At 41.1% G+C, this 15,514-nt stretch overlaps 1 protein-coding gene across 1 annotated transcript in view; it reads right to left on the reverse strand.

The window, feature by feature from the left end:
• Positions 1 to 15,514, reverse strand: part of LOC141223199 (gastricsin-like) — a 31,113-nt gene continuing 15,599 nt past the window's right edge. Inside the window, exons 4-9 of the mRNA XM_073666804.1 lie at positions 10,812 to 10,930; positions 10,469 to 10,668; positions 10,239 to 10,346; positions 7,569 to 7,716; positions 2,725 to 2,823; positions 1 to 246 (exon numbers count right to left, since the gene is read on the reverse strand). Coding sequence (XP_073522905.1) covers positions 94 to 246; positions 2,725 to 2,823; positions 7,569 to 7,716; positions 10,239 to 10,346; positions 10,469 to 10,668; positions 10,812 to 10,930 — 827 coding nt within the window. The 3' untranslated portion in view covers positions 1 to 93. The remainder of the gene's footprint in view (positions 247 to 2,724; positions 2,824 to 7,568; positions 7,717 to 10,238; positions 10,347 to 10,468; positions 10,669 to 10,811; positions 10,931 to 15,514) is intronic.

Below are 15,514 nucleotides of genomic sequence, written 5' to 3' on the forward strand. Positions count from 1 at the left end.
TTTCAATAAAACAATTTATTTGCATTCATGGCTTTTGTAAAATTTGTTGAAGGATTGAAACTTTCTTCTGAAGGATGTCAGTTCCTGGCTCTTTTATGCTGCCTGAGCGAAGCCCACCCTATTGTTGCTCATGTCATAGACAGAGTAGAATTGCCGCAGGAATACATCTCCCAAGATCCACAGGGGCTGACCATTCTGAGATGGTAGGTAGGTTTCCTCAACGTCAACGCTACAATAACCATTATACTAGAAAAGAAACAGAAAATGGTATGAGTTTCTCAGCCACTTGTGGTGACATGAGTGAATAATGCTGGCCATGCACTATATGGACAAACCCTACATGTGTATGGCCAGACTGATACAAGTGACCTACTCAGACACCATTAATGGTCAATTTCATTTAAAGAACCACTTATCTGTGAATTTAGTACAAGCATGATTTCCCTGATCATTTCTAAAGAAAATGTTCTTAGCAATTTTAAACAGTTCTTGAATCCAACGGAAAGACCTAATTTTTCATTCTTCAAACAACTGGGCCACCTGTAATACCGCTTGTGATATATGTTCTACCTCTCATTTCCCAGATTTCTGTTTCTTGAGTAGAAATACGGTACATCCTTCTAGCTAAGCATGTAAAATGGCTTTTACCCTGATTGCAGCCAAAAAATGTCCTTTGCGCTCAATAATATTTTTCTGGGTCTAGGTAACCAAAAATTGCCTATAAAGGCTCCTGTGCCAAAAAACTTGTGAAGTGTCGACAGGCAGCGGAATAAATCTGCATTGGGAGTGTGGCATTTAAAGCAGTTCGCTGTAGTATACAGCCCCCTTTAAAGGGGTTAAGTACGACTTATGGCACACTTTGAATCTCATTTCTAAATACTGAGATAAAGGAGATGAGCTTGGAATAAGGAATTAATTATTTTTGGGCAGGTAAGAACATATTCCTAATTTGCACATCTGTATGTCCATTGACCTTAGGTAATCTATTTCTTCTGTAACCTGATGTAAAGAAGCGCCACAGACAGAATATCCGTATAATATTATATATATATATATATATATATATACAGTACAGACCAAAAGTTTGGACACACCTTCTCATTTAAAGATTTTTCTGTATTTTCATGACTATGAAAATTGTACATTCACACTGAAGGCATCAAAACTATGAATTAACACATGTGGAATTATATACTTAACAAAAAAGTATGAAACAAATGAAAATATGTCTTATATTCTTGGTTCTTCAAAGTAGCCACCTTTTGCTTTGATGACTGCTTTGCACACTCTTGGCATTCTCTTGATGAGCTTCAGGAGGTAGTCACCGAAAATGGTTTTCACTTCACAGGTGTGCCCTGTCAGGTTTAATAAGTGGGATTTCTTGCCTTATAAATGTGGTTGGGACCATCAGTTGTGTTGTGCAGAAGTCTGGTGTATACACAGCTGATAGTCCTACTAAATAGACTGTTAGAATTTGTATAATGGCAAGAAAAAAGCAGCTAAGTAAAGAAAAACGAGTGGCCATCATTACTTTAAGAAATGAAGGTCAGTCAGTCCGAAAAATTGGGAAAACTTTGAAAGTGTCCCCAAGTGCAGTTGCAAAAACCATCAAGCGCTTTAAAGAAACTGGCTCACATGAGGACTGCCCCAGGAAAGGAAGACCAAGAATCACCTCTGCTTCTGAGGATAAGTTTATCCGAGTCACCTGCCTCAGAAATCGCAGGTTAACAGCAGCTCAGATTAGAGACCAGGTCAATGCCACACAGAGTTCTAGCAGCAGACACATCTCTTCAACAACTGTTAAGAGGAGACTTTGTGCAGCAGGCCTTCATGGTAAAATAGCTGCTAGGAAACCACTGCTAAGGACAGGCAACAAGCAGAAGAGACTTGTTTGGGCTAAAGAACACAAGGAATGGACATTAGACCAGTGGAAATCTGTGCTTTGGTCTGATGAGTCCAAATTTGAGATCTTTGGTTCCAACCACCTTGTCTTTGTGCGACGCAGAAAAGGTGAATGGATGGACTCTACATGCCTGGTTCCCACCGTAAAGCATAGAGGAGGAGGTGTGATGGTGTGGGGGTGCTTTGCTGGTGACACTGTTGGGGATTTATTCAAAATTAAAGGCATACTGAACCAGCATGGCTACCACAGCGTCTTGCAGCGGCATGCTATTCCATCCGGTTTGCGTTTAGCTGGACCATCATTTATTTTTCAACAGGACAATGACCTCAAACACACCTCCAGGCTGTGTAAGGGCTATTTGACCAAGAAGGAGAGTGATGGGGTGCTACGCCAGATGACCTGGCCTCCACAGTCACCAGACCTGAACCCAATCGAGATGGTTTGGGGTGAGCTGGACCGCAGAGTGAAGGTAAAAGGGCCAACAAGTGCTAAGCATCTCTGGGAACTCCTTCAAGATTGTTGGAAGACCATTTACGGTGACTACCTCTTGAAGCTCATCAAGAGAATGCCAAGAGTGTGCAAAGCAGTCATCAAAGCTAAAGGTGGCTACTTTGAAGAACTTAGAATATAAGACATATTTTCAGTTGTTTCACACTTTTTTGTTAAGTATATAATTCCACATGTGTCAATTCATAGTTTTGATGCCTTCAGTGTGAATGTACAATTTTCATAGTCATGAAAATACAGAAAAATCTTTAAATGAGAAGGTGTCTCCAAACTTTTGGTCTGTACTGTATATATATGTACAAGTGACCATTTACCTGGCTTATGTATCCAGAGGGTGGAATAGAAAACTGGTTTCCATTGATGGTAAAGCTGATAGATGGCAGGTTTTCCACATTATTACAATCAACCAGGAACTGAGAAGGACAAATATGGGAGATTTTTAGACAATTCAGTAATCAGGAAATTGTTTTTTTTAAGGATATGCACACATTTGACAAAAAATATATTTGTATATGCTAGTGATTACCTTAAAGGGGTTTTCCAGAGAAAGCATCTTATTACCTAACCATAGTATACTGTGCATGATAACTTGCTGATTGTTGGTTCCCAACGCTGAGACTTACACCAATCAGCTTAATGAGGAATTTTTATCCCTGTTATAAAATGGAGCGGCAGGTTGGACATCTGACAGCTGCTCCCTTCATTCTCTATGGGGCTGCTGAAAAAACATGTATAGCACTGCAGCCCCATACAGAATGAATGGGGCAGGACTTGAGCATGTGTACTACAGCTGCATTCTAACAAGGATTAAAGTTCTCCGTTCTGCGGATTGGTGCAGTTTTCCAAGCGTCAGACCCCCACTGATCAACAATGTTTTCACTGGACAAACCCTTCAAGTAAAAATGTTTGCACTCAGCTTCTTGCTTTGACAGATATTGTGCACACGTCATATTCTGATCAATGGAACTGGTGCATCATACCTAATAGTGTTCAGAAGACCAGGTAAGAGCCAACTGTAGGCACATCAGCAGCTCCTTTCACCTTCAAATGCTGATGTAAGAGCCACTGGATAAATTATTTAGAAGGGGATCGCACAAATAAAGTACATTTTAATTAATAGATCTTGGAACAATAAGTTTCACTATTGGATATTTTGGGGACTCTGGGTCTCCCGTGGGCTTAATACCACTCAGACAACACAGGGTGAGACAGACAATAAACATATAGAACAGTCCCAGCAAATACCCAAGTTGGTGCAAATTACAAAGTTTCACCCACTGACTCACCGGGATTAGAGAAGCTGCTACTTTGGGGCTTCCAGGGCAGACCACCCCCACCAGTGGCACTCTGCTATTGGCAGACACCCACAGAAAGGAGGTAATGACAAGCTTAGGAAGCTGACAGTTCATTGAGGTACGTGGCCAGGAGACCCGAGGGTCCCAGCCTGGCTTCTCCGAACATATCCATGGAACCAGGTGACCGGAGCATTCCAACCTGGCTTTCTCCGACCGTATCCATGGGTTCAAGGTGACCGGAGGGTCCCAACCTAGCTACCCCAAACATCTCCATGGGACCAGGTGATCGGAGGGTCCCAACCTGGTTTCCCCAAATGTATCCATGAATTCTGTGATAGTCAGTGGAGCAGATCTGTATTCTTTCAGCCAGGGCCATGGTCCCTAAAGCTGGAATCCTGTAGTATCCAAATCTGTGTCCATCTTGATGAAGCCATGTGTCCTAGCTGCTGTTCTGATGAGTCTCTCTTGGCTGTGGTTTTGTAAAGTACCCCCTGATACAGAGGCATATCCCTTTTATATAGTTCACAGGTGTCCTTCTTCAACACATCATCCACAGGTCCAGGATCAGGGATGATGGTCTTAACTCACATTACCCAAGTATCTACAGCTCAGCCCCCAATGTTGACTTGCAAACATTGAAGGCTAAACTATAACCACCCAAATAATGCAAATCAATAAGCTGCATAGACATATTCAATGGTAATCAGCATATTTAGCAAACATCCATTGTTCAAGGACCCTGAGTCCCTGTCTTACAAAGCTAGCTGACAATAAGTTGCCGTAAATATCAACTGAAGTGTCAACATCCAGGCTTATTCAAACAATAGTTTGTGTTGATCAACCAAAGAAAAACATTTAAGGCTATGTACCCACGATGCAGAAATGAAACAGAAAATTTCTGCAGCATTTCTGCATCTCCCTGGCAGAAAAAACGCATGCGGATTGACAAGTGCTTTCAAAGCGATTTTAGCATCACTTGGAAAGTGCTTGACAACTAGGTCACACTATATAAATCCATGCAAATAGCATGGATTTATATAGTGTGACCTTTAGAATGGTTAAAAATAAAAAAATAAACCTTGATACTTACCTTCCGATGGCCCGGCGTGTGTTGCTGCCCTCCTTCCTGGCTGCCAGCTGATCGCGGGACACTGCACTGAAAGACCTGCCGTCACATGACTGTGACGTCAGCGCAGGTCCTTCAGTCTGCTGGCAAGCACAGGGAAGTAGACCGGGGGCCGTCGGAAGGTGAATATAATCTTTATTTTTTATTTGATTCTTTTTTTTACAGTTTTTATGGTACCTGGGTGTGGAGGAGAGTCTTCTCTTCTCCACACTCGGGTACCATCCGCACATTAGAACGCGCCAATTACGCAAGTACAGATGCAGTCTTGCGGAATTGACGCATTCTAATGCAAGTCAATGGCGGCGAAAACGCAGCGCTTCCGCAAAATTAATGGACATGCTGTGGATTTTTGAGCGCAGCATGGGCATTGAAAGTGCGGAATTGCATAGGGGACCATGGCAGAAGGCTTACCATGCGTTTCCCAAGCGTTTACGCTGCGGAAAATTCTGCAGCAAAAACGCTTGAAAAACGCATCGTGGGCACACAGCCTAACAGTCAACATAAAGATAAAAGCATATGGCTCCTGACCTACTGAATTTATGTCTGGATAATTAAGATTAAATGCTGTGTTGTCATAGATATGTTAAAAAAAATTTAATGTGCTCGAATAACTTTATAAATGTGCCCGTGCTATGTACTGTGTAACGGCTGTGTCTGATAATACAGAGCTGCTCCAGTTGATGGTCAGCACATACCACATCTCCTGGCCAGGGAAGGACACATGAGTCACTTGTGGTAAGTGAGTAAACATACAGAACAGCAAGGACTCACACATGCTACTTTCTCAGGTAACACATTTCCATGTCTGTTATATCCCAGGAGTGAGTGTGCCTGCTGCATCTCCAACCCTTTGAGCTCATCATTAATTAAGTCAGTGATGTAGGATCTCCAGTGGCTATTGACCTTACATGTCACTTACTTGATTTGTGATGAGCTCAGAGGACTGTTGACTCTACAGAAACACTCACTTCTATTATATAACAGACAGGGAAATGTGTTACATCAGAAAATATCAGCTGCAAGCCCCTGCTATTTTGTCTGTATGCTCACTTATCATAAGTGACTTAGGCTTTCTTCCTCCCTGGCCAGGAGCTGTGGTATGTGTCGACTATCAACTGGAGCAGCTCTGTATGCTCAGACACAACCATTACACAGTACATAGCGGGAGAACATTTATAAGATTATCTCAGCACAGGAAAAATTGTTTACACATCCAATTGTGGAACTTATTATTGTTCCAAGATCTATTAATTAAAATGTACTTTGTTCATGGGAAAACCCCTTTAAGGACTGTGGATCCAATCTGTGGAATGATTTGTCATGTATATTTCCAGATTCCCTAGATGTCTTCAAGATTTTGCAGGTGCATCAATCTTGACATTTTAACCGATTCACAACATATGACGTACAGTTACCTGATTTGTCGTGTTCCTCACTTTGATGCGGGCTCGCACACTAAGCCCTCATCTTTCCCGGCAGATGATGGCTGATTTAATCAGCCATCATGTGCCTTTACCATCTCTGCTCCACCCACAGCTGTTAACTTGTTAGATGCCACTGTCAACATCTGACAGTGGCATTTTATGAGTGTCGGAAAAGGGGCACGTCATTCCGGTGAGATCATGATTTACACTATACATATCAGTGCTAATGCACTGCTATGTAGAGTACAAGCGATCAGACGATCGCAACTTCAAGTCTAGGTGCAGTAAAAAGTTTTAAAAAATATAAAAACAACACAAAAGTTAAAAAAAAAACTTTTTGCCCCATTAAAAATAAAACAATTTAAAAAAAAATACACATATTTGGTATTGTTGCGTTCATAAAAGTCCGATCTATTAAAATATAAAGTAAATGAATTCAATCGATAAATGGCATAATGAGAAAAACATCGAAACTCTAGAATTACAGGGTTTTTTATCAGCCGCAACATTGCAATAAAATGCAATAAGAGGCGATCAAAACATTGTATCTACCCCAAAATGGTATCAGTAAGACATAACCCCTCACACAGCCCCATATGATGAAAATTCAAAGCGTTACAGGTATGGCGACACAAGCAAAGGAAAGGTATTTTTTTTACAAATTTCCAAACTTTTTTTCACCACTTAAATTAAAAAAAAACTATACATGTTTGATATCTGCGTAATCATACTGACCTGAAGAATCATATTGCCAGGTCAGTTTTACCATATAGTGAACATGATAAATAAAACAAAAACAAAAAAAAGGTGAAATTACACTTTCTTTGCAATTTCAACGCACTTGGACTTTTTTTCTCACTTTCTGGTGCATCACATGATAAAATGAATTAAACTTTTTTCTCACTTTGCTTCCTTTTGCAACTTTTTCAATTTTTCCTGGGTAGAGGGGTGTTGCAGGCTACGCTATCCTGGCTGTCCAGAGCTATGGGAATCTCATGGAACTAACAATACATTACCATTCGAAAAATCCCATCAAAAGCAATGGGGATGGTAAATAAAACATTCCTATATTTTTCTGAGCAGCTGCAGAATGTACTTTATGGGGCAAAAATTATATTTCTGTCAAACTGGTGATGTGATGATCATATCCACTCTTGAACTTATGTCTTTTGCCAAGTACTGTAAGTTCGGATACATCAAAGTCAGACACATACAGTGCACATATTTCAGATATCTATTTAACATTTTTTTTTAACAGAAATCCATATTGACTTGGTAGAATTAACTATGTAAGTAAATTTATTCAATCTTACCTGTCCATTCTGCCCCTGCTCGGCTCCAAGGTTTTGGAGCAGAGTGCCCATATACTGCTGGGGAATTGTCAGTGGTGAAGTTCCTGTATCCACAATAGCCTGACAGCCGTCACTGCACCATCCTGTTGCTTGTCCATTGATTGCAAATCTGTAAGTAACAAGTGTTAAGAAGATTTTCCATAATTCTCCATACCTCACAACTCATAACCCTGCATATGCATGAATCTCTGCAAGCCTTATTGTATTTTGAAATCTAAGGTCTCATTCAGACATCAAATTTTTCTTCTACGCTAATAACGGACTGATTTTCATCAGTGTTTTATCAGTGTATCAGTCAGGTAACGAGTTCAAACAGGTGCAATTAATACAGGTAATGAGTGCAGACTAGGAGGGCTTCTTAAAGAAAAACTAATTGTAAGAGCCAGAATTCTTGCTGGTTGGTAGGTGATGAAATACTTATTTCATGCAATAAAATGCAATTTAATTATTTCAAAATCATACAATGTGATTTTCTGGATTTTATTTTTAGATTCTGTCTCTCACAGTTGAAGTGTACCTATAATAAAAATTACAGACCTCTCCATTCTTTGTAGGTGGGAAAACTTGCAAAATCGGCAGTGTATCAAATCTTATTTTTCCCACTGTATGAATTAATCCTATGTCGGAGTTGGAACATTTCTACTGAATCCAACTGAGCTCAAAACTGACTCTGACTTCATGGCTCTGATTTATAAAGCAATTTTCAATCTGCTTGAAACGTCCCAAAATTTTAGCACAACTTGAAGTTGCGGAAAAACTTTGCAGCTTTTAGCAGTTTTACTCCAATAGTGGCCATCTCCATCTATTTTTTTAAAAGTGGGTGAAGCTTAAGCGGGCTGGGATATGGCCTAGCACCCCAGACAAATTCATTACAATTTACCCCACAGAAGGGACATAAATTATTATAGAAATGTGCACACATTTCTAGCTGTGACACATGACTGTTGAAAGATGCTCCAAATTCTTTAAAGAGGCACTCGTTTCTTAATGAATACGGCGCATCTTACTCCAACGCTCCCTTCATTAAGAAGGCACAAAGCGCCAGTCTTAATGAATGGAGGCCTATAATTCTGAATATGCGTAGATTGCTTCGAGCCTATTCAGATGAATAAAAAGGAATCTAATTTAAAGGGTTTCTGGCACTAACTACTTAAATTCTTTATAACCATTCCTTAACAAGATGAAGTCTTGGTAGCATACTGTCAGTACAGCTTTTTTTTGCAATATTTCTGAAGTAGTGATCTGGTGAACACTTTCACGATTACCGTACGTGCGTGATCGGATATGACAAGCATGCATGTCTATTCACAAGGAGTAGGGAATTTTGGTGGGGGTATGTTAAAATCCAACATTTTTCCCCCAATGACAAGTGGTACTATTAGACTGCCTCCATACACATATGGATGTTAGCCAAACCCACTAAAATCCACCACATTGACCTTATTTTATCTAACTGTGCAAAGGTGCTTTTCTTATTAACGAGTAGAGGCATTAAACAACTGCCGATAGGTAAATGTTTGCTGATTGGTGTTCATTTAATAGCCTGTTCACACAGGTAGTCTGCGCTTAAGATATGCACTGTGTAATCCGTAATAGGTCGTTCAGCACACTCAGGCTGCCATTGTTCTCCGCAGCACAGGTCCTGTTTACATAGGACGATGTGATGCCGAGAACGATGATCTTTTATTCAAACCAATAGATCATTTCACCCATTGAGCAAGAGTTTTACTCGTTTGTCAGGTGATCGGCAGCCTGTTCAAACTGCACGATTATCATGAAACAAGACTTTATAGAAACGCTCATTCAAGATAATCATGGAGTGTAAATGGACCTTAAAGGGGTATATTAAAAATTGGGAGTTATCCCTTACGCTCATTCAAGATAATCATGGAGTGTAAATGGACCTTAAAGGGGTATATTAAAAATTGGGAGTTATCCTTTATCTATAGGACAGGGGATATCGTCCTGATTGCTGGATGATGACTTCTAGACCGTCACCGATCAAGAAAATCGAGGCTCTGAAGAGCACACTGCCGCTCCAGTCATTTTTAATGGGACCGCTGGATATTATGGTGTTCGATGTTCCTACATTGATAACCGCAATGTATCCATAAAAATCTGATGCTATACAGATGATCCATATGGGAAACAATGATTTTGCACAAGCATAGACTTGAAAGGGCGAATACGGAAGAGACTAGTGCATGGTACGATTTTTTTTATGAAACGGACTAAATGTCATCTGAACAGCTTGATCAGTGTGCTGTCCATGTGCCATCAGATTTTTAATTAGACAGCAAATGTCCATATAACACTCTCTTCTGAACGAGGCCTTAGGCTGCTCTTTTAATTGAGTGGCTGGGGTACTGAAAAATCTCCTGTGCCAATAAGCGCTCATTCAGACTGGGTGCTCTGTATGCAAAACTATGGGGTAGTTCGCACAAACATTTTTATACACAGATCAATGGTCTACTTGTAAAAAAAAATTGCAGCATGTGCTACTTTCATCTGTCTTCCGGATCGGACTCACCCATTATGAGTCAATGGGTGCACAAAAACAGGTCCCATGTGGGTTACCATCCGTATGTCATGCGTTTTTCACGGATCCATTACAATTATTAAATAACTTACTCATCAATTCCAATTTGCCAGTAAACTTGTTGAGTGACAGGAGCCCAAGCAATCTGTCCAGAATATAAACTGTTGTCCACTCCACCAAAGATCACCTCTCCAGATTGACTACAGAAAAATAAAAATATATTATTATTAATATTGCTCAAAATGTCACAGTTCCATTGACATTTGTGCAGTTTGGAAAGCACATTTATAATTTTGTAGTTATGAGTCCTGGTTTTATTTACCTGCTCATGTAGACACTAAAGATGGGGTAGTTGAGCAAGTTCTGCTGCAGCATTCCTTGCATAGCTGTAGTTGCGCCCCCTGCAGACATGGCAGGGTATGCCATTCCAAAGATCCCATCAAATTTAGAGTAGTAGAAACTGCTGCCACTCTCTGAATAGGTCAGGCCAAATTCCTGGTTAGAGATGGTTAGTCCTTGAACCTATATGGAAGAAACTTGTATTAGAAAGTTAGAGAATTATCACAATATATGCCACATTTACAGTAAGACCAAATCTAGTACTAAATATAATAAACTGCTAGCTACATAAAGTAAGTCATTAAAATCAATCTTGGTTTACTCACAGAAACGGTGTCATAGCCAAATACACCACTGACGCTGCCACTGCCGTAAGACATGGTGAACTGTTGTCCATTGGATGTGTAGGTAGAGGACTGGCTGGGGTTAAATACATTGTGATTGCCTGTATAAAAAAAGGAAATGAATTATACAATTTTGAAACATCTCAGAAAAATGCATTTTTATGAAAAAGATGGACTCTTCCACTAAAAGGGGTTTTAAGGCTTCAGAAAAGTTGTGTCCGCAGTTTGTTGTAAAAAACAAATTGTGCATCATTCATCCAGCGTCCAGGGCTGAGTCCGCGCCACTGTCCCAGTACTTGTTGTTAGTCAGAGCTGACGTCACATCGACAACGCTGCAACCAATGATTGTGCTCACCGACTTGTGCTGTCCACATTGGCATAGCAGATGACTTTGGTGATTGGCTGCAACTCAATCAATATGAAGGCAGCGCGGCAGACAAACAACAGAGTCCATGGCAACTGTGGAGACTTGTTGCCGGACCCGGGAAGGGTGAGTAAAGCAAAAGTTGCTTTTTACAACAAACTGCACCTGAGAACTTTTCAAGAACTTGAAAACCCATTTAATGAAAGTGTTTTTATTAGGGTTATTATCAAGTTCTTTAATGGTTAAAGGTAATTTGTCAGCATGACTTTAACCCCCTCTCCTCCAAACTATTTATATGCGCATGTAGCTCTTTCAAAGACAAATCCATCAATACCTTTACATGGTCAGTCCCTTCCTCCATTACTGAGAAATCAGTGTTTGAATAATTGTGCAAATGAGGCTGAAGTGCTATTATAGATCTAAAGCCTCTGTCACTCCAGCTCTATTCTCCACCCAGCGTCGCCTCTTCCTGACAGCTTCTTCACCTAAAGTCACACAGTTTAGACATCATCAGTCAATTAGGAGGAGGTGGCACTCGGCATGGAATAGCACTGGAGTGACAGAGACTTACATCTACCATAGTCCATCAGCTTCATTTGCATATCAATTAAAATGATGATTTCTCAGGAATGGACTGGCCATGTGAAGGTATTACTGGACTTGTCCTTGCAAGAGCTACATGCGCATATAAGTAGATTGGGGTGGGGGGAGGGGTGGGGTGAAATCCTGCCGACTAATTCACTTTACAGTTGCAAACTGCTTGTAAAAACAAGCTATTTTGCAATTTACTTGTTGTTAAAAATCCTCTCCACTCTTAAAAACGGAGGGATTTTTAAACCTATTTTGTACTGCTTGTTATCTAGGTTATCGACCACCACTGTTGTCTGACATCGTAGGGCGCCTCCTAGGAAAAGAACACAGCACTTAGAGACTTTTTGCTATAGAGTTTGTAAACTGCCTAGAAGATGGCCAGATTAGTGGATCTAGTCAAATCCAGTGTCCCTGTGCCCCTACAGTGCTGCGGAGGCAAAGCTGTCTCTGCTTGCAGCATTGTGGAGCGCACAGTAGTGCAACCATGCTGCTCGTCCGGACTGTCAATCAAGCAGGAGCGCACCTTTCCCCAGCAAGCAGGAAGCCAAGAGGCCAAGAAGTTCTCTTGCTTGAAGGTTTGAGATTTTAATACACCACAGATTTTTTTTTCAAAATTTTTTGGTGACTGTTCAACTGTTAAATCTATTTGCTGGCAGAAACAACCCCATTCAGCTAAATCTGAAACAGATTTTCAGTTTCAGAAATTTCTGAAACATTCCTGCCACATATGAATATTCCCTAATACAGAACTTGTTTAAGGCATATCTCTCATTTAAGATACCCTTTCAGAAAAAGCTATGATGTCCAATCGCCGCTGTTTAAGCCCCTTAGATGTTGATCACTGATAGCGGCAATTAAGTCACGCCAATCCGTTGTTTTGGGAACCTGTTGGCACTTTGAGGTTCTGATTGGTTGCTATGGCACAAACCACGGGCTGGGCTTCATAGGAGACTATATTGAAGCTTTGCACTATATAGTACCAGTGATCTAGCAATCTCAGGTTCAAGCCATCTATGGGATCTAAAAAAGTGTGAAGTTAAAAAATGATAAGGGAGAAAAGGCGACATCACTAGAGAGAAAACTTCAGATTATGCAAACGTGACTGAATAGGTGAAATTCATAATATAATATAAATAGAAAAACAGCCTTGGTGGAAGTATTACAAATGAACACAAGAAGGCGCTACAACATCAAAAGTGCAATGTCTGTAATAGCAGTAAATAACAAGTAATGAATGCTGGAAAAAATACAGATACAAGTCTCAAACCTTGCCACATGACTTAGAATATGAAGCCAAGCTAACCAGCTATTAGATGTAGACACTACCTAAGTGGCACTAGAGTTCCAGTCCTCTTCTTGTCTAAAGATGCTATTTGAATATTTAAATTCCCAGAGGAGTATTACATAGCCAATAAGTCTCCTTACAACAGTTTGTCACACTCCTCAAGAAGAAATGTTACTCCATAGACCCCATTTCAGAGGGCACTCACCTAGCCAGTTCAGATTTTTTGTTTTGCACTGATGACGAGCAAACACCCCAAACAAGTGTCTGCAAATGGAGTTTCTGGTTTGGCATCTTATCCTAAATCATGTGGCAAAGCTGTCATTCATAAGGTCACATTGGGAAATTAATAGGGATTATAGAATATTAAAACTGGTACATATGTATGTATGTATATATATATATATATATATATATATATATAAGAATAGCTTAAACCGCCCCAAAATGCACAGTAACGTGAGGAAATAGACAAGAACTGCCAGGAAATAATCCTTGAAGTCAAAGTAGAGTACATAGTAGAGCAAATCTTTTGAAATTCGAATTTGCCGACTTTACTGACTTTTCTCCTAAAATTTAATTTGCAGCAAATGGATTCTCGCCAATCTCAATACTAGTAAGATTATAACTGTTCGTAAAATACACATGTGGAAGAGGAGAGGAACAGAAACAACCCGCTGATCAAAATAAGAGATTACATTTTACAGGCAAGACAGAAAGAGGACACTGCTGACCATAGGAGTTTACACTCTACAGGAGAGAATGAAAGGACCCTGCTGACCATAAGAGCTTAAACTCTACAGGAGAGAATGAAAGGACCCTGTTGACCATAAGAGCTTAAACTCTACAGGAGAGAATGAGAGGACCCTGCTGACCATAAGAGCTTACACTCTACAAGAGAGAATGAGAGAACCCTGCTGACCATACGTGCTTACACTCTACAGGAGTGGATGAGAGGACCCTGCTGACCATAAGAGCTTAAACTCTACAGGAGAGAATGAGAGGACCCTGCTGACCATAAGAGCTTAAACTCTACAGGAGAGCATGAGAGGACCTTGCTGACCATAAGAGCTTACACTCTACAGGAGATGATGAGAGAACCCTGCTGACCATAAGAGCTTAAACTCTACAGGAGAGAATGAAAGGACCCTGCTGACCATAAGAGCTTAAACTCTACAGGAGAGAATGAGAGAACCCTGCTGACCATAAGAGCTTACACTCTACAAGAGAGAATGAGAGAACCCTGCTGACCATACGCGCTTACACTCTACAGGAGAGGATGAGAGGACCCTGCTGACCATAAGAGCTTACACTCTACAGGAGAGAATGAGAGGACCCTGCTGACCATAAGAGCTTAAACTCTGCAGGAGAGAATGAGAGGACCTTGCTGACCATAAGAGCTTACACTCTACAGGAGAGAATGAGAGAACCCTGCTGACCATACGCGCTTACACTCTACAGGAGAGGATGAGAGGACCCTGCTGACCATAAGAGCTTAAACTCTACAGGAGAGAATGAAAGGACCCTGCTGACCATAAGAGCTTAAACTCTACAGGAGAGAATGAAAGAACCCTGCTGACCATAAGAGCTTAAACTCTACAGGAGAGAATGAAAGGACCCTGCTGACCAAAAGAGCTTACACTCTACAGGAGAGAATGAGAGAACCCTGCTGACCATAAGAGCTTAAACTCTACAGGAGAGAATGAGAGAACCCTGCTGACCATAAGAGCTTACACTCTACAGGAGAGGATGAGAGGACCCTACTGACCATATGCACTTACACTCTACAAGAGGGGATGGGAGGACCCTGCTGACCATAAGAGCTTAAACTCTACAGGAGAGAATGAGAGGACCCTGCTGACCATAAGAGCTTAAACTCTACAGGAGAGAATGAGAGGACCCTGCTGACCATAAGAGCTTAAACTCTACAGGAGAGAATGAGAGGACCCTGCTGACCATAAGAGCTTACACTCTGCAGGAGAAGATGAGAGGACCCTGCTGACCATAAGAGCTTACACTCTACAGGAGGGGATGAGAGAACCCTGCTGACTATAAGAGCTTACACTCTGCAGGAGAGGATGAGAGGACCCTGCTGACCATAAGAGCTTACACTCTGCAGGAGAAGATGAGAGGACCCTGCTGACCATAAGAGCTTACACTCTACAGGAGGGGATGAGAGAACCCTGCTGACTATAAGAGATTACACTCTGCAGGAGAGGATGAGAGGACCCTGCTGACCATAAGAGCTTACACTCTGCAGGAGAAGATGAGAGGACCCTGCTGACCATAAGAGCTTACACTCTACAGGAGGGGATGAGAGAACCCTGCTGACTATAAGAGCTTACACTCTGCAGGAGAGGATGAGAGGACCATGCTGACCATAAGAGCTTACACTCTACAGGAGAGAGAGAGAACCCTGCTGACCATAAGGGCTTATACTCTACAGGA

The sequence above is a fragment of the Phyllobates terribilis genome, unplaced genomic scaffold (genome assembly GCF_046119375.1).
Source record: "Phyllobates terribilis strain yellow unplaced genomic scaffold, ASM4611937v1 Scaffold_2__4_contigs__length_985480577, whole genome shotgun sequence".
NCBI classification, from domain to species: domain Eukaryota; kingdom Metazoa; phylum Chordata; class Amphibia; order Anura; family Dendrobatidae; genus Phyllobates; species Phyllobates terribilis.